This window comes from Balaenoptera borealis (assembly GCF_965194805.1).
Source record: "Balaenoptera borealis genome assembly, chromosome: 19".
NCBI classification, from domain to species: Eukaryota; Metazoa; Chordata; class Mammalia; order Artiodactyla; family Balaenopteridae; genus Balaenoptera; species Balaenoptera borealis.
Window position 1 is genome coordinate 12,926,298 of NC_138878.1, and position 25,791 is coordinate 12,952,088.

At 41.8% G+C, this 25,791-nt stretch overlaps 1 protein-coding gene and 1 long non-coding RNA gene across 3 annotated transcripts in view; one reads left to right on the top strand and one right to left on the bottom strand.

The window, feature by feature from the left end:
• Window positions 1-25,791, top strand: part of LOC309617580 — a 548,498-nt gene that overhangs the window by 123,397 nt on the left and 399,310 nt on the right. The window lies entirely within an intron of this gene.
• HYDIN (HYDIN axonemal central pair apparatus protein) overlaps window positions 1-25,791 on the bottom strand; it is a 441,132-nt gene that overhangs the window by 121,689 nt on the left and 293,652 nt on the right. The window contains exons 25-32 of one of the 2 annotated variants that reach the window (XM_082369751.1): window positions 17,413-17,550; window positions 16,671-16,752; window positions 14,951-15,070; window positions 14,498-14,707; window positions 12,150-12,287; window positions 2,737-2,914; window positions 936-1,054; window positions 629-676 (exon numbers count right to left, since the gene is read on the bottom strand). In XM_082369751.1, the coding sequence (XP_082225877.1) occupies window positions 629-676; window positions 936-1,054; window positions 2,737-2,914; window positions 12,150-12,287; window positions 14,498-14,707; window positions 14,951-15,070; window positions 16,671-16,752; window positions 17,413-17,550 (1,033 nt within the window). The remainder of the gene's footprint in view (window positions 1-628; window positions 677-935; window positions 1,055-2,736; window positions 2,915-12,149; window positions 12,288-14,497; window positions 14,708-14,950; window positions 15,071-16,670; window positions 16,753-17,412; window positions 17,551-25,791) is intronic. The other variant, XM_082369752.1, reaches the window with a different exon arrangement.

The window sequence follows — 25,791 nt, forward strand, 5'->3', positions numbered from 1 at the left end:
TTTTCAAGAAAACTTGTAAGTTCTTTCTCTGTCTCTTGGAAATATATATAAATCTTTTCATAGGCTAAGACTTTTTATCAGCTTCACAACCCAGGAACATCTTCCTTAAGGAGCTGGGAACCATCTCTTTGACATGTCATCATCAAGGAAGATAGAGCCCCATCTCCTATCCTCCCATTTCTGTGGGAGGATAGGAGCTCAACTTCAGAGGACCCTGTCATAAAAACACAAAAGGTTTGTTTTCCCTTTGGGTAAAGCCAATTAGCTAACACAGATGGTCACCCCAATTACCATGTGAATTCAGCATGAACTAAGCGTGACAAATGGTGCTGTCAAGTCCTCTTACTTGAGGACTAGTTATAGTTTTTACTTACGGACTAGTTACTATTTACCTTGAGAACATGTATATAATAGGTTGTATCTGCTTGGCTCTATAAAAGACTGAGATTTCTTTCTGTCTTTGCAATCTCCTAGCAGACTGACAGAGACACGGAGCACTTTCTGCTTTAATGTTTATCAATAATAAAGTTGGATTCTTTCTCTTCCACCTTTGTGGAGAGATTTTGTGGGTTGGAAAGAGATTTTTGCATATAATTCTATTTCCCCAGCGAGCACAAGGGATACTTACGGAGATGGAACACTTCTGTATCTTAACTGTGGTGGTGGATACACAAAGCTACACGTGAAAAAATTGGGTTAGAGCCACACACAGATGCAGATATGCAAACATACAGAGACATGCAGACATGCAGAGAGACAGACCCACGAGTACATATAAAACTGATGAAATCTGAATAAGCTCTATGGCTTGTACCAATGTCAGTTTCCTGGTTTTGATACTGTTCTATAGTTATGCAAGATGTTACCACTGGGAAAAACATTTTTTTGCAGCTTCCGGTGAATCTACTTCCTGTGCAGAGTGAAGCCAATCTTACCTCAGAAGATTCATCCTCAGGCACTTCCTCAGGTCTCTCTAAGTGGTCAAACATTTCATATTTGTTTTTTTCTAGTTTTTTTCTGGCCTGATTTAAGAAGATTTCATACTTCTCACATCCTGTGGGGGTTGGAAGGAGAAGGAAATCTGAATGGCTAGAAATATATGAATTATGCCTAAAACACAGACTCTAAGCTCAGGGAAAATAAAGTGAGAAGGGAAGTGAACTTTGTGAAACTTAGCCTGCCATGTTTTCTCTGCTTCAGAGGATAATTTGTGAGTGAGTAGAATTTATAAAAGAGAACTCACTGAGTTTTATGAGATTATGCTTTAGTGGGCTACCAACTGTTTCTCAAGAACTTAATGACAGTAACATCCTGAGTCACTCATAGGGTGACCAACTGGATCCCAGCTTTCTTGATACTTTCCCAGTTCTAGCACTGATGGCTGCACCACTTGGGAAACCCCTCCATGCTGGACAAACCCAGATGGATGGTCACCCTTTAGGTTGGTCTTCATGTTTATTAATTCTCTGTTAACAAAAAGAATATATTTGGTTCAAGTTGCTTTAACTATGACTAAATAAGCTACAGTCCCCTGAATCAGGCAGGCTGGGCAACGGGGGGAGAGATTTCACCAGTTCATCAGTAAGCCAGCGCAAATTCAAATGCTTGAGGGGCAAGGTAAGCAAAGTAATTAAAGTGCCTTCTATGAAACCATAGGAAGTGCTGGGACTGTGGTGAACTGGAGTACAGAAGACCCAACTAGTATTCAGATTTAAATTATTTTAAAGCCCTGTATTGGGCAAACATGTCTACTGCCATCATGAGGCCAGCTGGGCACCCAGTTTTCAACCGTGTGGCAAAGGCTTTTCTCCTTGACAATTATATGTAGAGTTGGACTAACCTCCAGCTGGCTGGAACTCTAGATACTAGAGTGTAACATGGTCTTAGATTTACTAATATTTGTGTTCATATTATCAGGGAGCAGACAATTAGGATTTAATGCATGATCATCAACAGGTGAGTCAGTGACTTTGGGGAGTGGGGTAGGAGGAAAGGCTGAGGTGGGAGGGCTTAGTCTGAAGCTGCTTAAGGAATGTAGATTTCAAAGAGCTTGAAGAGGGTTCATGAAGAAGAGTGAGAAGTTTCTCTTGACTCTTCATCCTGTAGTCCATGTCAGGAAGAAAGAGCCAGAGTCAGTCTGTGGCTAAAAGAGCTCCTGAGTTGAGCTTCAGGATCTGCCAAGACAGAAATATTCTGGTACAGAGGGATGGCTCTGGGTGCCACATGTTACCCAGAAAAGCCTTGGCTAAGGATGTGGGCAGACAATTAATAAGTCTAAATTAGCCTCCAAACTGTAATGCCAGCATAAGGGGTTGGAACCTTAGCTGCCTTTCTGTACAGTTTATATTGATATTTTGAGAATTGTATTCCTTGCAGTACAATCAGCCTTTGCCTTCTCAATGGCCATCTGTGAGTGACAACTCAGTGAGAGAGTGTAGCTGGAAGGAACATGCGATGGAGGAAAAGGCTTTTGGAAGTACAATGTCCTGATCCCTCTTTAAGTAATTTAATGATGGCAAAATTGGCCTGGGGTCTTAATTTGGGACTACCATGGACCCTATCTTGTCTTACTCATCTCAGGTCACCAAGTCAATTTCAACTCTTGACGTTTTTTGCAATTCAGGAATAACACAAAGGGGAACTTGTGAGGACTGCCAAACAAATAATGCGAGTTGCCATCAACCTTATAATAAGCAGCTAAAACACATCTTGTCATCCTATAGAGGGTAGAAGTACCTTTGAGGTTCCTGGGGAGATCGACGCAGATTCGGGGAAAGATTCCCTCTCCACTCAGAGTAATATTTTCTGGGTCCAGGTGGGCAATCTGTATCTGGAAGCTCCTTTGAAAGATCTCAGGTACTCCAGGTAAGTAGTAAACCTTCAACACCTGCTCTTTATGGGAACCGATAAAACCCTATACAGCAGAAAGACCAGAGAGAATTTTTAAATTTACGTAAAATTTACGTAAAATTTATGTAAAATTTACGATGGACTCTTGCTTCTGGCAGTTTGATGGACTAGATAATCCCAAGGGCCTAGTGTGCTATACTGTCCACTCACATTCCTCCTCCAAGATTCATTCCTATGAAGGTATGAGAAAATGACAAACAATGGAAAAATAGGCAGCATATGTGGGCACGCATTTCATAAAAGAGGAAACAGAATGGCAAACAAACAGTAAAGCTGCTTATCCTTATAAGTAATCAGGGAAATGCAAATTAAGATCATAATGAAAAAAATTTTAAATCATAAGATTGGCAAAGCTTGCCAAATTTCTTAAGACTATGCATCAAAAGAAACTCACATTTCAATACATCTGGTGGGAATGTCAATGGGAAAGATCACTGTGAAAACTGCTTTAGTGGAGATAGCTTCAAGATGGTGGAGGAGTAAGACGTGGAGATCACCTTCCTCCCCACAAATACATCAAAAATACATCTACATGAGGAACAGCTCCTACAGAACACCTACTGAATACTGGCAGAAGACCTCAGACTTCCCAAAGGCAAGAAACTCCCCACGTACCTGGGTAGGGCAAAAGAAAAAAGAAAAACAGAGACAAAAGAATAGGGATGGGACCTGCACCTCTGGGAGGGAGCTGTGAAGGAGAAGAAGTTTCCACACACTAGGAAGCCCCTTCACTGGCGGAGATGGTGGGTGGGCAGGGGGAAGCTTTGGAGTCACGGAGGAGAGCGTAGGTGCAGAGGGCAAAGCAGAGAGATTCCCGCACAGAGGATCAGTGCCGACCAGCAGTCACCAGCTTGAGAGGCTTGTCTGCTCACCCGCTGGGGCAGGCGGGGACTGGGAGCTGAGGCTCGGGCTTCGGAGTTCAGACCCCAGGGAGAGGACTGGGGTTGGCTGCATGAACACAGCCTGAAGGGGACTAGTGCGCCACAGCTAGCTGGGAGGGAGTCCGGGAAAAAGTCTGGACCTGCCTAAGAGGCAAGAGACCATTGTTTCGGGGTGCACGAGGAGAGGGGATTCAGAGCACCGCTTAAATGAGCTCCAGAGATGGGCGTGAGCTGCGGCTATCAGCGCAGACCCCCGAGACGGGCATGAGATGCTAAGGCTGCTGCTGCCGCCACCAAGAAGCCTGTTGCAAGCACAGGTCACTATCCACACCTCCCCTCCTGGGAGCCTGTGCAGCCCGCCACTGCCAGGGTCCCGTGATCCAGGGACAACTTCCCCGGGAGAACACACATCGTGCCTCAGGCTGGTGCAACATTATGCCGGCCTCTGCCGCTGCAGGCTCGCCCCGCATTCCATACCCCTCCCTTCCCCGGTCTGAGTGAGCCAAAGCCCCCTAATCTGCTGCTCCTTTAACCCCCTCCTGTCTGGGTGAAGAACAGACGCCCTCAGGCAACCTACACGCAGAGGCGGGGCCGAATCCAAAGCTGAACCCCAGGAGCTGTGCGAATAAAGAAGAGAAAGGGAAATCTCTCCCAGCAGCCTCAGGAGCAGCAGATTAAATCTCCACAATCAACTTGATGTACCCTGCATTTGTGGAATACCTGAATAGACAATGAATCATCCCAAAATTGAGGGGGTGGACTTCGGGAGCAACTGTAGACTTGGGGTTTGCTTTCTGCATCTAAGTTGTTTAAGGTTTTATGTTTACCTTAGTTTAGTATTTAGAGCTTATTATCATTGGTAGATTTGTTTATTGATTTGGTTGCTCTCTTCCTTTTTTTTTAATATATATATTTTTCCTTTTTCTCCTTTTGTGAGTGTATATGTGTATGCTTCTTTGTGTGATTTTGTCTTTATAGCTTTGCTTTTACCATTTGTCCTAGGGTTCTGTCTGTCAGTTTTTTGTTGTTGTTGTTGTTTTTAGTATAGTTTTTAGCACTTGTTATCATTGGTGGATTTGTTTTTTGGTTTGGTTGCTCTCTTCTTTCTTTTGTTACTTTTAAAAAAATAATGTATTTTTTATTTTATTTTATTTTATTTTATTTTATTATTCTTTCTTTCTTCCTTTCTTTTTTTTCCTCCCTTTTCTTCTGAGCCATGTGGCTGACAGGGTCTTGGTGCTCCAGCTGGGTGTCAGGCCTGATCCTCTGAGGTAGGAGAGCCGAGTTCAGGACATTGGTCCACCAGAGACCTCCTGGCCCCACATAATATCAAACAGCAAAAGCTCTCTCAGACATCTCAATCTCAATGCTAAGACCCAGCTCCACTCAACGACCAGCAAGCTACAGTGCTGGACACTCTATGCCAAACAACTAGCAACACAGGAACACAACCCCACCCATTAGCAGAGAGGCTGCCTAAAATCATAATAAGGGCACAGACACCACAAAACATACCACCAGAGGCGGTCCTACCCACCAGAAAGACAAAATCCAGCCTCATCCACTAGAACACAGGGACCAGTCCCCTCCACCAGGAAGCCTGCACGACCCAATGAACCAACCTTAGTCACTGGGGGCAGACACCAAAAACAACGGGAACTATGAACCTGCAGGTTGCGAAAAGGAGACCCCCAAACATAGTAAGTTAGGCAAAATGAGAAGACAGAGAAACACACAGAAGATGAAGGAGCAAGGTAAAAACCCACCAGACCAAACAAATGAAGAGGAAACAGGTAGTCTACCTGAAAAAGAATTCAGAGTAATGATAGTAAAGATGATCCAAAATCTTGGAAATAGAATGGAGAAAATACAAGAAACGTTTAACAAGGACTTAGAAGAACTAAAGAGCAAACAATGATGAACAACACAATAAATGAAATTTAAAATTCTCTAGAAGGAATCAATAACAGAATAACTGAGGCAAAGAACAGATAAGTGACCTGGAAGATAAAATAGTGGAAATAACTACCACAGATCAGAATAAAGAAAAAAAGAATGAAAAGAATTGAGGACAGTCTCAGAGACCTCTGGGACAACATTAAATGCACCAACATTCGAATTATAGGGGTCCCAGAAGAAGAAGAGAAAAAAGAAAGGGACTGAGAAAATATTTGAAGAGATTAGAGTTGAAAACTTCCCTAATATGGGAAAGGAAATAGTTAATCAAGTCCAGGATGCATAGAGAGTCCCATACAGGATAAATCCAAGGAGAAACACACCAAGACACATATTAATCAAACTATCAAAAATTAAATACAAAGAAAAAATATTAAAAGCAGCAAGGGAAAAACAACAAATAACATACAAAGGAATCCCCATAAGGTTAACAGCTGATCTTTCAGCAGAAACTCTGCAAGCCAGAAGGAAGTGGCAGGACATATTTAAAGTGATGAAAGGGAAAAACCTACAACCAAGATTACTCTACCCAGCAAGGATCTCATTCAGATTTGATGGAGAAATTAAAACCTTTACAGACAAGCAAAAGCTAAGAGAATTCAGCACCACCAAACCAGCTTTACAATAAATGCTGAAGGAACTTCTCTAGGCAGGAAACACAAGAGAAGGAAAAGACCTACAATAACAAACCCAAAACAATTAAGAAAATGGTAATAGGAACATACATATCGATAACTACCTTAAATGTAAAAGGATTAAATGCTCCAACCAAAAGACATAGACTGGCTGAATGGATACAAAAACAAGACCCGTATATATGCTGTCTGCAAGAGACCCACATCAGGCCTAGGGACACATACAGACTGAAAGTGAGGGGATGGAAAAAGATATTCCATGCAAATGGAAATCAAAAGAAAGCTGGAGTAGCAATTCTCGTATCAGACAAAATAGACTTTAAAATAAAGGCTATTACAAGAGACAAAGAAGGACACTACAGAATGATCAAGGGATCAATCCAAGAAGATATAACAATTGTAAATATTTATGCACCCAACATAGGAGCACCTCAATACATAAGGCAAATGCTAACAACCATAAAAGGGGAAATCGACAGTAACACAATCATAGTAGAGGACTTTAACACCCCACTTTCAAAAATGGACAGATCATCCAAAATGAAAATAAATAAGGAAACACAAGTTTTAAATGATACATTAAATAAGATGGACTTAACTGATATTTATAGGGATAAATTGGGAGACTGGGATTGACATATACATACTACTATATATAAAACAGATAACTAATACGGACCTATGTATAGCACAGGGAACTCTACTCAGTACTCTGTAATGGCCTATATGGGAAAAGAATCTAAAAAAGAGTGGATATATGTATATGTATAACTGAATCACTTTGCTGTACACCTGAAACTAACACAACACTGTAAATCAACTATACCCAAATAAAATTTTTTTTTAAATTCCGAAAAGGAGCCAACATTGAAAAAAAAACTAGGGAAAAATGCTAGTATAGGTTCAAGCTATTTAGAAGTGTTTTAAAAGTCATTTTTGAAGGGGCCTCATAATTTTGAACATATTTTATTGTTTTTTGATGTTACAAGTGATATATATTCTTTGAAGAAAAATTAGAGCATGAAGACAAGAAAAAATTTAATGAAGATCACTAGTGCTTACTACTGACACATAAATAATGATTAACACTGACTGGTGGATATCAATCCAGATTTTATTTAAATACACATACACACCCACACACACCCTGGGGGTCCATGAGCCCACTAGTGTTAATAAACTTATCTCCAACCCTCAAAGTGCCTGTGACAGTTAAAAATCACTGCCATCATTTCTATGAGAAGCCATTGCCTAATTCTCTTGCTTCTCTTGGCCTCCACTCTCTCACTTCCTTACATGCTATCTGCTTCAATCCAGATTTTATTTAAATACACATACACACCCACACACACCCTGGGGGTCCATGAGCCCACTAGTGTTAATAAACTTATCTCCAACCCTCAAAGTGCCTGTGACAGTTAAAAATCACTGCCATCATTTCTACGAGAAGCCATTGCCTAATTCTCTTGCTTCTCTTGGTCTCCATTCTCTCACTTCCTTACATGCTATCTGCTTCACTGAACAGAACTGAGCCTTGTCACCAAATTTCACAATACACTCACTCACATGAAGCATTTTATGAAATTTTGCACATTTTATGGAATGTGTGAGTGTGAGTGTGTATGTGGGGAGTGTTATAAGGTGGAATCAAATTGCAGTGTGCAGTGTTTCCCAGGATTCACCCTCTCACCCTCATTCTCTCTTCTCCTCACCCCTCTCTTGAGCAATCCACAAAATTCTCATTTCCTACAAAATTCTCTTTCTTCCTGCACTCAGTGCCCTGGAGGGTAGTGGGGTGGGTCTCAGCTTTTATCTTGAGCAGTAACAATGTATTTTTCCAATAACCAATAGTTCTCTCATGTTATTCTGGTGGAAAATTTTTCTCTATCTAGTTACATGTTCAAGCATTCATGTACACTGCAGGACTCTGTAAACATTTGTTTTCATTATAAGAATCTGGCCTTATAGCAGGAAATCTGGTTAATATAGAAAAGGAAAAACATACAGAGAAAAAAATCCCATTCGGAACCATAAAAACAACGTCCAGTTCAAAAGAAGGGGGAAGTGCAAAAAAGAGTTAACATAGCAGTCCTAAAACTGCTACTCTTAGAAAGGCCTGCTTGCAAAGTTGGTAAGAATGGCTCACTGTGCCTCAACTTTTTTGTGCAAACAACTATGGTTTATGCTGAACACCTGTTTTCTTTCTGGGAGACTGGAATTTTGGTATGCGCCAGGCAGAGGGTGTCTGTGTGACTGGGCCCCACTGGCACTGAGTCTCCAGTGGGCTTCTGTGGTAGCTCTCATATTGTGTAGTCACAGCTCATTGCTGGGGGATTAGGAGCATCTTGCGTGACTCCACTGGGAGAGGATTCTTGGATGCCTGCACCGGGTTTCTTCTGAACTTTGCCCCATGTGCTTTTTCCCTTTGCTGATTTTATTTTGTATTCTTTGGCTGGAATAAATCATAGTCACTAGTACAACTTATTGGTGAGTCCCCCTAGAGAATCGTTAAACCTGGGGGATGATCCTGGGGACCCATGACACAGGGATGATTCTGAGGAATAAGAGCAAATATATTCTATGAGTTCCTATAAGAAAGAAGAAAAAATAAGATAATATCTAATCCATGATCTCAATCAGATTCAAGAAGCCACTGTGTGTAAACAGCAGGAGCAGAGAGTCAGGGACAGGGAGTAACCCCAAACCAGGAAAAAGTATATGGGGATGAAAAACCCTTCTACTTCTGGTTCTGCAAATGCTGGTGACTGCACTGTTATAGCTCCCTCTCATGCTACAAGTGTAAGGATATTCTGTATAAGGCACAACAACAACAAAGGCAACAACAAAACTCTCTTTCAATGTATAGTGAGCTTGAAAGAAAATAGATCCTCTGATGCGAAAAAGAAACAGCGGGAACCTAGCCAGTGTGGTTAAGTTCAGAGCCTTTACTTGGTGGCCACAGGTGACCTCAGACCCAACTACAGTCCCTACCACCCAAGGACTGAAATAGAGGGATGCAGCCTGGACCCACGTGAGGGGGGCACACAGGGCAGATCCCTGCACGAGGCTGGAGCCATGAAGGGCGGCCACTCCTGTTACTTCTCTGCACTTCAGGGAAGAATCGAGGAAGCTTGTATCTCTCTGGGATCCTAGGTGGGGAAAATATGTATCCCATGGGAAACAGAATGCCCAAGCCTGTATCATGCATATGCGTGAAGTCTTCACGTACACTGACAGATCACTGTGGTTAATCCAGGTCAAAACATTAACTCAAGTAAAGCAACTATACTCCAATAAGAAAGAAAACAAATAAACAAAACATTAACTCAAAATCTGACCCCTTGGGGTACCTGGCAAAAACAACTGCAACACTATTGTAGCACCACCCTGCAATCCAGGGTGAATGAGGCTGTCTCAGAGAAAACGGTCTCAGTGGAAGATGATCCCAAGTCAAAAATTACATATCATACAGGGAAAGCATTGATAATGAAAGACAGTTAACAGTCACACAAATAGGAATAATTGTATCCCTAATAACTCAATTAGAATAACTTAAAAGAATCTACAAAATGATTAGTGATGAATGAAGAAATTAAAATCCCAGTGAAAGAGGTGAACAACAGGTGGAATTTTTGAAATGAAAAATATGATCACTGAAATTAGGAATGCAGAGTAGGGTTAGGAATGCAGAGTATAAATAGTAGATTATACTCAGTCGAAAAGAAAATTAGTTAACTGAAAAAGCTGAGGTAATTATCTTGAATGCAGTTTAGAGAGATAAAAAGTAAAGAGATACACATGTGACATATAGGTTTAGAAACATGGACAGAATGAGAAGGTCCAACATATGTCTAAAAGTTGCTTTAGCAGAAAAGACTGGAGAAAATAGGGGAGAAGCAATACTTGAAGATATAATAAATGAAAGACACATATCCTCAGAGTGAAGGAGTGGACCCACAGCCAAAGAAAAAGATATACTTGTGATTACTATGAAATGTATAGAACTGAACCACAATAAAAACACAACATACCAAACCTTGTGAAAGACAGCTAATACGGTACTTCGAAAGACACAATATTAATACCAAACAAAGAAGAATTCAAAGTAAAAAGCATTAAAAGGGAAGAAAGTGGCAATTTAAAATAGATAAAATATACAGTGCAGGATGAACACTTAATAGTCATTAAATCTTGTGTGTTAAATAAGACAGAAATGAAAATGGATAAAACAAAAATTTATATATTTTTTATATACCATTTTTAGTCTTTTATATACCAAAACCCTTTATAAACCATTCTTAGTCTTAGAAAACTTTTTATATACCATTCTTAGTCTTAGAATAATTAAACAGAAAAAGGGAAACAAGATTTGGATAATATAATTTAATGGAGGTTAATTTAATAAAGATTCATCATAATCTGCATTCTATAGTCCAGACAACATTGTTTCCAAACATTCACTGGTATTAAAATATCATTTTAGACCACTAAAATATACTAACAAACTAATAAAAGTAGGAATTGAGAAGGTCATATTACCTGGCCATGATATGAAAAACTCAGTATTAACTTCACATTAATAAGAGTTTAAATAACGAAAAGAAAAAGCTGAGTCATTTGGAAATTTGAAAAAGAGAAAAATATACTTTAAAATTACACTTGTAGATAAAACTACAATTCTAGACAACTTAGAAAATAATTAAAATTATAATGGTTGATATTAAAATGTATAAAATATGCAAAGTTAACTTCCTTTTTTCAATCTATAATTTTCTTTAAAATTACGAGATGGAGCTAAAGGTGTACTCAGCAAATGTGTACTCACATTTTTTCATTATTAATTAAGAAAGAAAGAAAAGTAGGCATTCAACTTAGGAAGAACATAAGAGTAAAATTCAAAAGAATATCTAAGACAAATTGGAAAAAGAAGAATTAAAAGGGAGTTGACTTAGTAGACATTAAGATGTATTTTAAAGCTATAACACTTAAAATAGTATACTATGGATGTAGGTACAGGCAAACAGATTAATAAAGAATAGAGAAACTAGCAATAGACCCAAATATATGTGATAATTTAGGGGAAGAATAGACTCTATCATCCAAGATGACAGCACTTTTATCTTTGGATTGTAAGATTATGAACAATTATAATTTCATTCTTTATCCTTTTTCATATCTTTCAATTTTTCTATAACAATTATGTATTATTTTCATGATGAGAAAAACTCGACAAAAATTCCTTAAAACTGTTAGATTAACGTAATATGTACAAGGAACCATCTCTTCCATTTGCTTCTAAAACCAATACGGCTCACTGCAGTCTACTGGTGTTTTCACTACTGCTAACAAAAAGCTGCTTTTATTTGTTGTAGTCAGAGTAGAGGAGGCCCTCGGCTTCAAGGAATTACAAGGGAAGTGTGAGGACATAAATGGAAATAAACTATTCTTATGATCATGAAAAAAAAATCCATGGGATTGTATATCTTGTTCACTGTTTAACCCCTGGTGCCTGAAGAGTGCCTGGCTAATGGAGGACACACTAAATAGTTGTTTAATGAATGAAGGAAGGGCTTGGATATATTTATTTTTCTTGTCTCTGAGAGCTTGTTAGTTTTAATTAAAAAAAAAAAAATCACACCCATAATCCTGGCAGTGAATGTTTAGCATAATCTCAGCCTCTGGGGTGTGGCTTGCAGGTCTGGGTTTGGGCCCCTCCTACCATCATCAGGTGGCCGTCATGGGTGGGGGGGGTGGATGGGCTACTTACTGAGAGAGGCTGGAGGAGTGGCACTCCCGGCAGAAGGTTGTCTGGCGAAGACTGGGGGTCAGTCAGAACGCTGAACTCAAAGCCAACTTTCCCAGTGTTCTTGAGTGTGATTTCACTCTCTGTGACATGGTCGAACAGCTCGAGAGGAGAAGAAGGAGAAGAGTGACTCCTCTGTCACCCACCCTCTGGGATGCTGCTGTCATCCCGACAAAGGCAGGTAGACAAGCATGCCTCACAGACACGGATTTCATTTTCCACGAGGTAGATGCTGGCCAATCCACATTTCAGGATCACAACCAGGTGCCTGCTGGGCGGGAGGAGCACTCGACCCTGGAGACTGGCTCTGTCTTAGGTCTTCTAACAACTAATTTAGTTTAGTACGGCTATGGGGTGAGCATTTCACCTCCCTGAACCTCTGTTTCTTCACCACAAAGAATTCATATTAGAGGATCTTAAAGTAAGCTTTTTTATATTACGAAGATTTGCTTTTTTAGATAAGATTTGAGTTCAGAATTTTCTAGAATGAATTTTTCTATTTTTATGGAGAGACAGGGGAGTAATAGGCCAGCCATATTCTTTTTCCTGAGATTTTGCTAACATAATTCAGAGGGTCCAGTAACCACAAACTGAAGCCACTTCGGGGGCTCTTAGGACAAACTAGGGGAAGAATTAGTTGCTACAAAGGAAGCACTCTGAGCTGAGCCAAAACCAATTGCCCAGAAGACCCTGGAGATAAGGAGTGAAAGAAAATTCTATCTGGTCAAAGTAACGCACAAGGTGTCAATAGGTGTTATGTGAATTTGATTTTAGGCACAATCTTTAACCTGTAAATATATATGCACACAGACAATTCAGTAATAATAATAATAAAAAATAATAATAATGCAGTGGCTATATAATGGGGGGTCTAGTTCCCATTCATATTTGGTAGGAGATGTGGTATCTGAGTACATAACACAAATTCTAACTGGGGAGAGAAGATGTACAGACATAGAATTAACTGACAATTATTCCAAAGCAAGATTTAGAAAGTACATTATATTATGGCAAAGACTCTAAGTGTCAAGAGAATGTAGTGTAAGAGGAAGATAACTGAGGGATGGAGGTGAGCTGGGTCTTACAGTATGTGTGACTGTGGAGTTGGCAGAGCGGAGGATGAGATAGATAATATAATAGGAAAAATGGAAGCAAAAAGGGTTGGGCTGCATTAGGGCCAGTGGGTAAACCAGCTTGGCCATAAATGAATTAGTGGTTTATAATGGGAAATTATGAGAAACAAAGTTTAATACGTAAGGAGCATCAGTTAATAGAGGGGCTTAGGATACCTTTACTCAGGTGGAGGAACCTGGCTCTGATCCACAGAGTGACTTACGATTGAAGGCCTTCTCTGACTCAGGCACAGTACTGACCAGACACTTTACTTAAATAACCATAACCACCTGGTGAAATAGGAATTGCAACCCCATTCCCATTTTAGAGATGAGGGATACTGAGACTTGGAGAGGTTAGGTGATGTGCCCAAGGTCATAGTCAGTAGGGAGTAAAAGTAGGATAACATCCCAGTTCTTCTGACTACAAAACAATGTTCTTTTCTCTATGCAATCATTTTTGCTCTTTTCCCAAGGCAATTTTGGGAAAATCTACCTGGCAATGATATTTAGATCAGTTATTGATAGAAGCCAGAAATGCACTGTAATCCCTTGCTTCCATGGGTCCGTGGGCCAACAGCATCGACATGACCTGGGAACTTGTCAGAAATGCAGACTCTCAGGCTCCACCCTGGACCTACTGAATCAGAATCTGCACTTGAACAAGATTCCCAGGTGATTCGTATGCACATCACAGTTTGAGAAGAACTGCTGTAATAATTTAGGCATGGCTTGAGATCCTGCAGTGTGATAATCGCAGTGGTGATGGGAAAGGAAAACCAACTCAGAGGAATTATGCTTGATGAATTAGCAAACCCCGGGCCTGTAAGGATGTGGGGAGCTGAAGGACAGAATGCAGTGGAAAATTCCTTGGAGGTCGTAAACTCAAGGGACTGAGAAGGGAGTAGTCCTATTGAAAGAAACAAAGAGGGTGGAATGGGCTTTTGGACTGAGAATAAAGATGCAAATTTTAGTGTCTAACATGCAGAATTTGAGGAGACAATGAGAAAAGCAAGTGAAAATGTCTGGCAAATGGTTGGCAGTGGGGGGATGATCAGGCTTAGGAAGCAGCTTAGGGGTCCAGGATAGGGGTGATGGTGAGACTATGCTGACTGGGGTTCCAGGAGAGATGAGAGCACAAAGACTATGACTGATGTTTAAGGCAAACCCAGAAAATCTCCTCCCGATGGCTGGCAATACCTGTAATCCACAGTTAATGTCCTTGGTGTCAAAGGAATAGTTGACCAGGGAGGCCTCGCCCCTTAGTATTATCTCATAGGTGGGCCCTCCTTCCACTTCACACAGAGCTTTAGCCTGTGCAATGATGTCACAGTGTCCATAGAAGGTGAAAGACATCTGGTGGCTACTGTGTGGCCGCAGCACTCCATAGAGAGGCAAAATATCAAACACCTGCAGAGGAAGTCATTCCATATGAGAGTCTGCAAAGGGCAAGCTAAAGTTCAGCCAATTTACAGATAGATTCTTGACTTTACCTTGTTTGACTTCATGAAAGGTGACTAGCCTAGCACCCTGAAAATATATGATGATAAGGCAGTAACAGTGCTCGGGCAAATTTAAATTTCTAACTTGGGGCAGGGGCTCAGTAAGAAGAATTGTATCAGATGACTCCAGGGCCCATGAGGTGTTACTTACTTCTTCTATCCCAATGGAAAACATTTCATCCCGTTCAAAGATCCATGGCGATTCCTGAAACTCCGCCTGGCTCTGGTTTGTGTCTATTCTTTCTGTTTCAGCAGAGTTCATTTTTAATCCCTGGGAATTAGAGGTGTGAGGAAAAACTCGCAAACATTTATAATCTGTCATCAATATGCTCCTCCCCCTCGCTGACAGAAAAATGAAGTATGTTGTATATATTTTTTAAATAGCACTTTTTTTTTTCCTATGGAGATAATTGGAGAGGTGTCCAAGATGCATGTACAAGGATGTTTACTTCAGTGTTATCTGTAATAGCAAAACTTTGGAAGTAAACCAAATGCCTATCACTAGGGGATCACTTTAAATGAAGTGTGTGTGGTACTGCTATCCATGGAGGATGATGCAGTGTATATTTATAAACCAGGGATGATGCACCCAACATATTACTGAGTAAGAAAGCAGTTCCATTTATGTAATATTACACAGCCCTATGTACCACACCTGCAAGTGTGAGTGTGTATAAATTCACTCAGAGATCTGCATATGCAAATAGAGATATCTGGGAGGTTATTTGCTGAAATTTTTCTATGAATGGTGGGATTTTGAGAATTTTTGCTTTCATTTTTCTGTATTCTTGAATTTTCTATGACATCTTTCAAAATATATATAAAAGAATTAACATTTAAAAGACAAGTGTTTTATATGCACACACATACTTATTCTAAAAAATGTGGAAAATACAGAAAGCTTCAAAGAAAGAAATACAAATCAATCATTAGATTATTCTGCAGATATATATGTGTGTGTGTATAGTGTGAGTATATATGTATATATATTTGTATACTGATTTTTTCAGTTAACATTATAGCATGAGTGATACCCTCCCATATGACTAAATATTCTTTACAAGCATCATTTAAAATACTTTAAAAAACAGAACATGTAGTATTTTTTACTTAATATATCAGAGATTGCTCCAAATCAGTAAAGAGAGAACTTTTTCATTTTCTAAAAAGGATTTCATAGTACTGCCTTGTGCAGATGTAATTTAATTTATTTGACCAGTCTCCTATTGGGGGAATTAAGTCGTTTCCAATTTTTCTTGCTTTTACCAACAAAGCTGCAGTGTACAAGGATACTTGCACGTCTTTATGTAAACATAAAGGTGTATCTGGAGAATAATATTTTAGCAGAGGAATTGTGCATTTTAAATTCTGATACACCTGCCAGATTGCATGTCATAGAGGCTACACCAATTCATACTCCTACCTACGAAGTGTGAAAATGCTTGCTTTCCCCGACTCTGCCACTATTGAGACAAACCTTATTTAAAAGATTGCATAGTATCATGGACATACAGTAATTTTCCTAATTTTTTGCTATTTCTAAACTGTTTTAACACACATCTTTGTAATTCTGATGATTTCCTTAGGCCATCATTCTAGAAGGAGAATTTAAGAGTATGAATCTGTAAACTCTCTCAATCTCCTCTTTGTTTTTACTATGGAATCAGTTCTCCTTTTGTAGCCTCTATCTAGGGGCTGGGAAGAGCACAAGATCGCCAAGGTTAGAGGTAAATGGCTTTTCCATTACAGAAAAAATCTATTTGCTGAGGTGTCTGGGTTCTCACTGAGGTGTTGGTTCTGTGGGTGTTTGGTTGGGAAGTAACCCGGATAAAGATGTGCAGCCCACCCGCCCCAGGGAAAGGAAACCATACATCTGAGATGGCCATGATGGATACTTGTGCTTTTTTGGTCTCTCTTTCTTCAGATCCAACTTCTTCATCCACAAGGATAGTCCTGGGGAGTTTAATGAAAATGTGGAGAATCACTCATTTGGCAACCATCACAACACAGTTTTCAGCTGCATGATGGCCCTGTCTTCCTCTCCCCTCTATGGCACCCCAAAGAATAAGTGGGGTTCTCATTCAAGGGACACCTTTCTCAAGGGTCAGCTGGTCAGTGCTCTGTTACTACCTGCCCCCAAACATGCAGTCTAGGGCATCAAACTGGTCCATTTTCCATAGGCCCTAACCCTTCTTTTCCTGGGCTATCAAGCCCTTGTCTGACTTACAGAAAGTTCTCAGAAGCTCTGGCAGTTCTTCAGACAACTTGGGTGTGTCCCCAGGGCCGGAACATTTTATTGTGAGAATAAAACATGTGGCCAATTGTCATATGCTTTTCTGCTTTCTACCCTTGACCTGACCCTGGCTTGGCAGATGGAGAGGGCAACATGATCGGAAGGGCTCAGTCCCTCAGGACTCAGGAGGCTATGATCCCCTGAGAGCAGAGATGACTTTCAACTCTGTATCCCAGATGCCCCCTCCAGGGCCTAACACAGAGAAGGCACTCATTAAACTGCTGGATGAATACATGAAAGACGAGTTTGAGAATGTAAGTCAGTGTAGAGAAAAGAATGCTATATAAAGAAATCCATTCTGGCTTTGCCTTTGCACTTACTTAACAAAATCACTCAGATCCATCTCGGGGGACTCTATTGCTGGGACTGCTGCCGAGCTGACAGATGCCAAGGTTACTGGGATGGATTCCACCTGGGACAGGAGGGCACCGTGGGGCTTCCTTGGCCACGTCACAAACCTACAAAGGCATGGGGATGGAGGGAAAGAGTCACATCAGCTGTTGCAAGTCAGTGCCTGGGTAGGCTCTTGGTTTCTAAGGCCAAACTCCAAATCCTAGACGAGGCAGGTTGAGAAGGGACTGCCCTACACCCTCTCTTGGATTTACCTTCTTCAAATCATATCTGAGGTTTCATTTTTTCCAAAAGATTGCTGACCACCCCCTCCCACTCTGGGTCCAGTGTCTTTCCTCTGAGAACCCACGGCACCTGGGTTTCCCCTCTCACACTTGTTTTTCCCCTTCCTGCTAGACGGTGAGCCCCCTGAGGACTTGTATCTAATACACCATCTAACACAGTGCCTGGCCTGCAGGGGGCACTCAGCATGGCTAGGAATGAATGAGTCACCAGGGCTCCTGCCCCCAGATAACCAGAAAGCAGGATGAGGATGCGAGGCACTCACTCTCGGGTCCTGTTAGTGAGGGCTCAGCCTTTGTGGCACCCTGCCTCCCATCATGCTTGCTCTGGGCGCCTGGACTGCTCCACCCTGGTCCTGGCCCTGCATTTGCTTTGCTGCCACTCCAGTTCTCAGAGCAGAGGGCCAAGGGGGAAATTGGTGACTGCACCAGCTGGTGCTGAAGCCCTTATGCCCAGGTTTCATTGAATTGACGTCATAAAGGCCAAAGTGGTGGGGTTGCCCCCATTCTTCCTGTTTCCCCAGGGTGCATGTGGCTTTTTTAGGGACTTCTCCCCTCCCCCATCTCAGGCCCCTTATATTAATTTCAACCCAATTTCACTTTGATATTCATTCTTGCCCCACATGCTCTCTACTTTTTCTCAGAGGCTCAGCAGAGAAATGTTATCTATTATATGAAGGTCCCACCACTCTCCCATCTTCCCATTTGAAGAACTTTTTCCTGCCTCTGAAGTTTCACGGCATTTCATATGCACATCTTTTAGGATACTGTCCACTGTCTACCACGTACCTGAGTACCACTACCGGGTGTTCGACTACCAACTTCATGATTTCTGCCCTGTTGAGTATCATTTAATAAATCTATTTTACTGAGGTATAATTAACATACACTCATTTTATAAATACAGTTTGGTGAGTTTTTGCAAATACATACATACCAGTGTAACCACTACCATATTAATATACAGAACACTTAAAAAGTTTATCATTGGGCTTCCCTGATGGCACAGTGGTTAAGAGTCCACCTGACAATGCAGGGGACATGGGTTTGAGCCCTTGTCCAGGAAGATCCCACATGCCATGGAGCAACTAAGCCCGAGCGTCACAACTACTGAGCCTGCGCTCTAGAGCTCGCGAGCAACAAATACTGAGCCCACGTGCCACAACTACTGAAGCCCGGGTGCCTGGAGCCTGTGCTCTGCAACAAGAGAAGCCACCACGATGAGAAGCCTGCGCACTGCAACGAAGAGTAGCCCCCGCTCACCACAACTAGAGAAAGCCCACATGCAGCAACAAAGACCCAAAGCAGCCAAAAATAAATAAATAAAATAAATAAATAAATAACATTAAAAAAAAGAGCAATGTACTTGGAAAAAAAAAAACTTATCATCTTAAAAAGTTCCCTTGTAGCTGGAGGAATCAGACTCCCTGACTTCAGACTATACTACAAAGCTACAGTAATCAAGATAATATGGTACTGGCACAAAAACAGAAATATAGATCAATGGAACAGGATAGGAAGCCCAGAGATAAACCCACGCACCTATGGTCAACTAATCTATGACAAAGGAGGCAAGGATATACAATGGAGAAAAGACAGTCTCTTCAATAAGTGGTGCTGGGAAAACTGGACAGCTACATGGAAAAGAATGAAATTAGAACACTCCCTAACACCATACACAAAAATAAACTCAAAATGGATTAGAGACCTAAATATAAGACTGGACACTATAAAACTCTTAGAGGAAAACATAGGAAGAACACTCTGACATAAATCACAGAAAGATCTTTTTTGATCCACCTCCTAGAGTAATGGAAATAAAAACAAAAATAAACAAATGGGACCTAATGAAACTTAAAAGCTTTTGCACAACAAAGGAAACCATAAACAAGATGAAAAGACAACCCTCAGAATGGGAGAAAATATTTGGAAACGAATCAACAGACAAAGGATTAATCTCCAAAATATATAAACAGCTTATGCAGCTCAATATTAAAAAAACAAACAACCTAATCCAAAAATGGGCAGAAGACCTAAATAGACATTTCTCCAAAGAAGACATACAGATGGCCAAGAGGCACATGAAAAGCTGCTCAACATCACTAATTGTTAGAGAAATGCAAATCAAAACTACAATGAAGTATCACCTCACACCGGTCAGAATGGGTATCATCAGAAAATCTACAAACAACAAATGCTGGAGAGGGTGTGGAGAAAAGGGAACCCTCTTGCCCTGTTGGTGGGAATGTCAATTGATACAGCCGCTATGGAGAACAGTATGGAGTTCCTTAAAAAACTAAAAATAGAATTACCGTATGACCCAGCAATCCCACTACTGGGCGTATACCCAGAGAAAACCATAATTCAAAAAGACACATGCGGGGGCTTCCCTGGTGGCGCAGTGGTTGAGAGTCTGCCTGCCAGTGCGGGGGACACGGGTTCGAGCCCTGGTCTGGGAAGATCCTACGTGCCGCGGAGAGACTAGGCCCGTGAGCCACAATTGCTGAGCCTGCACGTCTGGAGCCTGTGCTCCGCAACAAGAGAGGCCACGATGGTGAGAGGCCCGCGCACCGCGATGAAGAGTGGCCCCCACCTGCCGCAACTAGAGAAATCCCTCGCACAGAAACGAAGACCCAACACAGCCATAAATAAATAAATACATACATAAAAAAAAAAAAAAAAAGACACATGCACCCCAATGTTCACTGCAGCACTATTTACAATAGCCAGGTCATGGAAGCAACCTAAATGCCCATCGACAGACGAATGGATAAAGAAGTTGTGGTACATATATACAATGGAATATTACTCAGCCATAAAAAGGAACGAAATTGGGTCATTTGTTGAGACGTGGATGGATCTAGAGACTGTCATACAGAATGAAGTAAGTCAGAAAGAGAAAAACAAATATCGTATATTAACGCATATATGTGGAACCTAGAAAAATGGTACAGATGAACCAGTTTGCAGGGCAGAAGTTGAGACACAGATGTAGAGAACAAACGTATGGACACCAAGAAGGGGAAGCAGTGGGGGGTGGGGGTGGGATGAATTGGGCGATTGGGATTGACACGTATACACTGATGTGTATAAAATTGATGACTAATAAGAACCTGCTGTATAAAAAAATAAATAAAATTAAATTAAAAAAATAAAATAAACACACACACACACACACACACAAAAGTTCCCTTGTGCCCCTACCAGTCAATTCCTCCCCCTCCCCCACCCCCGGCTCCAGACAAACACTCATCTGCTTTCTATCACTATAGATTAAGCTATGCCTATAGTTTCATATAAGTGGAATCCTAAATATGTATTCTTTTGTGTCTGACTTCTTTTGCTCAGCATAGTATGTTTGAGAATCACCTACACTGTAGCAAGGAGCAGTAGTCTCTTCTTTTTTTTTTATCACTGAGCAGTATTCCACAGTATGGATGATGACTAGTGTGTTTAAGCGTCTTCTTGTTGATGGACACCTTGGCTTTTTCCAGCTTTTAATAATAATGAATAAAGTTGCTAAGAACAATTGTGTAGAAGTCTTTGTGTGGACATATGTTTTCATTCCTCTTAGGTAAATTCTGAGGAAGGGAACTGCTGGATTGTATAGTATATGTATAACATTATAGGAAACTGCCAGTTTTCCAAAGTGGCTTTACACCAATTTACACTACCACCCACAGTGATGAGAGTTCCGGTTGGTCCACATCCTCACCCACACTTGGTATTCAGTCTTTTAAATTATAACTATTCAAATGCTTATGTACTGATAGCACATTGTGGTGTTAATTAGTAGGCTTATTTTAAAGGAAAATTTTATATCATTACTGTAAATTAAAAACCAATTGTATCTACCATATTTAGGAAAATCAATATGATGGGAAAAATTAATGTTATTATTTTCTTGCCTGGTGAAGACTCTGCGCTGACTCCCGCTTGCTCTTTTTAAGAAGTGAGATCAGTTCAGCTTCCCCTTGGGGAATCACTGGGCTAGCACCATCCAAGAACTGTGAGCTCTTGGAGGGCAGGGTCCAAGGTATTCCCTCTTTACAGCTCACATAGGCCAGGGTCTTATACACAGGGCATGAGCTCAATAGCTGGGCATCTCATTGAATGGATGGATGGATGGTTGAATGAGAACAGGTAAGCAGCATGCAGGGTAATTTGGCTATTCTGCACCTCCACCTCCACCCCATCCCCACCCGGGATGGCCTCAGAGAAGAGTAGAAAAGCTCTTTTCATCTTCTTGCACAAACTTCCATTTGGCTTCTTCCAGGCCAGGTGCCTCTAGTTCACATTATCTTAGGCTGAAATCACACCATTCTGGGCAGAGGACACAGAGGCTGGGTGCTGGGAAGCTCATTAAAGATTCCTGAACCTCATCCTTGGGTAAATTCTGATTTGGCAGGTCTCAAGTAGGGCCCAGGAGTTAGGTTTTTAACAGTCTTCCCAGGTGATTCTACTGTACAGCCAAATTTAGGACCCGCCGTGGGTAGGAAGGGCCAGAGGACGGCTAAGGGCTGGAGCTGGTAATTAATGTGGGGCATTCACTCAGCCTTACCAGCTAGAGACAGGGAAGATCAGCAGAGGATGATTCGGAGCACTTATTAAATCACCCCAGGCCAGCAGAGACACCTGGGGAGACTCTGCCAGATCACTGCCCCACATAACAGCACTCTCATCCAACATTTGCACCCCCCTGGGATGTTGTGCTGAATGAAAAAAAAAAGCAAATGGGGAATATCTGAAAAAGGAAAAATACTAAGCTGTAGAGTGTCTTCAGACCTGAGGAAAAACAACACCTCAGCTGACAATGATACCTGGACAATGGGGAAGCGAGAGTTCTTTTGGAAACAAAGGAGACCAGTAAAGCAGCCCAGCTGCTAATAGGTGGCAGACAGTGAAAACGTCACCATAATGAAGGCTTTAACTTATCAGTAAAATGGAAAACCTGCTCCAAAGAATTGAAATAGAATGTCGGTAGAGTTTTTTGGATCAGATTTTATTTTACTCTCAGGAACAGATGATTACTTTCCTGTTATGCTAACCCAAACGGGATTAGATTCAGTTATTTTTAAAAGAATGCGTAGCAAACAAGGAAAATCAATACTGCTCCAGTTCCAGAGCTGCCCATATGAGAATCACAGGAGGAGCCAGCAAAGAAATCCTCCCTCAAGCTGTGACAGAACTGCGTGAGTGTCAGACACACTGCCCATCAGCCACACTGGTTTGGGCTCAGCAGTTTCTCTCCCCATATTTTATTTTCAATTCTTGGGTAAGGATCAATACAATCTTTTGTGTTACAAATTAAGAGAAGTCCACCACTCTTGTTTCCTGGTCTCCCTTCACTGGAAGCAGTGTTGCATCAAAATAAAACCCCAAAGAACAGGCTTGTGTTTCAGTTAATGTTGTGTGTTGTGTTTCAGACCACACTTGGAGATGGAATGGTGTATGTCGCACATCTGCTGAATTCTCTGCAGTGCACCCAAGGTCTCAGAAAAAGGCGGGGGTAGCCTTGTAGTAAACACTTTTAATTCGTTGATTCATTGCACCTGGATTCTGGGAGTATCCATACAGAGGGTGCAAATGGCCACTGGCTGGATAAAAAGGTCCTTCAGGTGTGTTTTGTTTGGCTCATATGTTGTTTAATATTTTTTTGAAATTACTGACAGCAGCAGATGCTGTTGGTGCCCAGACTAGGTCCCCTTCACTAAGACGACGCACCCATCCCCTAGGTGCTGTGGGTGTTGGCTGCACCTTTCTCTGGAGCACTGCCCTGGCTCAGCAGGAGCTGCCTCACCCACCCTGAGCTGCCTGGGAGCTGTTTTTCACCCCCTACAGTCTGAATATCTTGAGTCTCAGCTACTCCGTTGTGTCCCACCAACTTCCACCTCAGCATGGGTGGCCAGTTGGAAGCATTCTGGGACATAATAAAGGGCTAAGGCAGGCTGTCTTCCATGTGTGTATGTCTGCAGTTTGCTTCTCCTGTTCATGTGGCAGAGCTAGAACGTGCTGATGGGGAAGGCGCTGAGCCATTCCCATCTGTTTCATCTGTCATTTGCTTCCCAATGTGGAAAGATCAGCAAGTGTAAGACCACAAATATGGAAAAGTGGCTGGAACTTTGTGTTTGTGCTCAGAGAGCCTCAAGAATTTGCCTACTTTTAACATGATTTAAAGTGATGATTATAATCTGCCCCCTTTAGAAGCGGGAACTGGGGGGCCTATCTAATCTGGAGGAGGCTTATGATGTGTAGTCAGAGGAAGGAAGGGAGGGAAAGAGGTAGAGAGAGAGGGGTTTAAGAAAATGAGAGAAGCAGAGGTTAGATAGCTGAGAGGAAGAATGGCAATGTAAAAAACCACCTGATAAGATCTAACAAGTAAAGATGTGTGGTTTGCTTAATGTGGCACACAGATTAAAAATTAAAAGCAATGGAAGTAGGAGGTGTAACTGTAGGAGAAAATATCTCGACAATGAAATCAGTCATACTGAATAGCACACATTCATAACCTTGAATTGCTGAAACTCAAACTGGACCTCTGAACCACGCTAAGACCATTGATAGGATACCAGTGGCTGCTGTGGGTCACATTCTCATTTTGATATCAAAATAGGGGGAGGGTGGGGAGCAGGAGGCTTGACCCTGAAGGGCCTTGTAAGCCTCACTAAGGAGTTGGCTTTATCCTCAGGAAAATGGAGAGTCTTCCAAAAGGTTTTAAATGGGGAAGTGAAATGATCTGAAAGTTCACTTGGGCTGCAGAAGGGAGCATGGATTAGAAGGGGACAACCCTAGAATGACCAAAACGCTGAACCATGCTGTAAACAGCGATGGAAAACATAACCTAATGGGATGTTTTCTGTTTTTTTATGATTTTTTAAAAAATAAAAATCAGGAAGCCCACATAGAAAACAGTGTTAGAAATCCAGACAAAAGATAATGGCGGCCTTGGTCAAGGAGGTCAAAGGGGAGATGGAGATGGAGTGGGAAGTTCCAGTGCATATTAGCAGGTGGAAGGGCAGGACCATGGCCCTGGGGTGAGGAGCCCATCCTGACAGACCACAGCCCAAGGTCTGTCCCCACTACTGCCACCTCCCCAGCCTATCCACGAGCAAGGCTGAGTGGCTGGCTAGCCAGAAGGGATGCAAGTAAGAGAACAGTGGAGGAGACAGTAGGGGCCACCACAATCACTTGGTCACCTATGTTCCCCCTACATTTGCTGTTTGTGCTTGTCAACCTCCCGTGCCCAAGGCCAGGAGGAAGAGCTGTGCGAAAACAGTAAAAATAAAGTGGCAGGAGGAGGATCAGCACCTCTCCTGTCCCTACGGCTGCTACGCCCCTGTCCTGCCATGCCGGCCTCCACTGCTGGATAGCCCTGACTCCCACCCCACTGCTTCTCTAGTCTCCTTCCTCTTCATCCTCCTCCTCCTCATCATCACTGTCAACATCATTGTCGTCGCCATCATCTGCTTCCATCTGGCACGTACATGCTTCCTCACATGGAAAGCAGCCTGCCTTAGCTCTTTATTATATCCCAGAATGCTTCCAACTGGCCACCCGTACTGGAAGTTGGTGGGACATAACTGAGCAGCTGAGACTCAAGTTACTCAGACTGTAGGGGGTGAAAACCGCATTTTTAAAGGTTCTCAAAAGGAGTTGCAGTTGGAGGTTTTAGAACAATGGTTCTCACTGCAGCTGTCCATTGGAACCACCTGTGGAACTTTAAGAACAACTTCCCAACGTCCAAAACTATAAGAAATAAATGTTTACTGTTTTAAGCCACCCAGTCTCTGGTATTTGTTATAGCAGCCCGAATGGACTAAGACAGGCCCTAATAAAGTAACTGCAGCCAACAGTTATTCATCACTTACTCTCTACCAGGTATTATATTAAGCACTTACTAAGGACTGCCTAGTTAAATCTTCACAACAGCTTGATGAGGTAGGTTCTATGATGGTCTCAGTATTCAGACGACAAAACTCAGAAAGCAAGTAAGTGGCTGAGCTAAGTTAGCCTGGCTCCAAATCTCATGCTCTTAACAGCTGTACTAGACAGTCTACCTGGTCAACA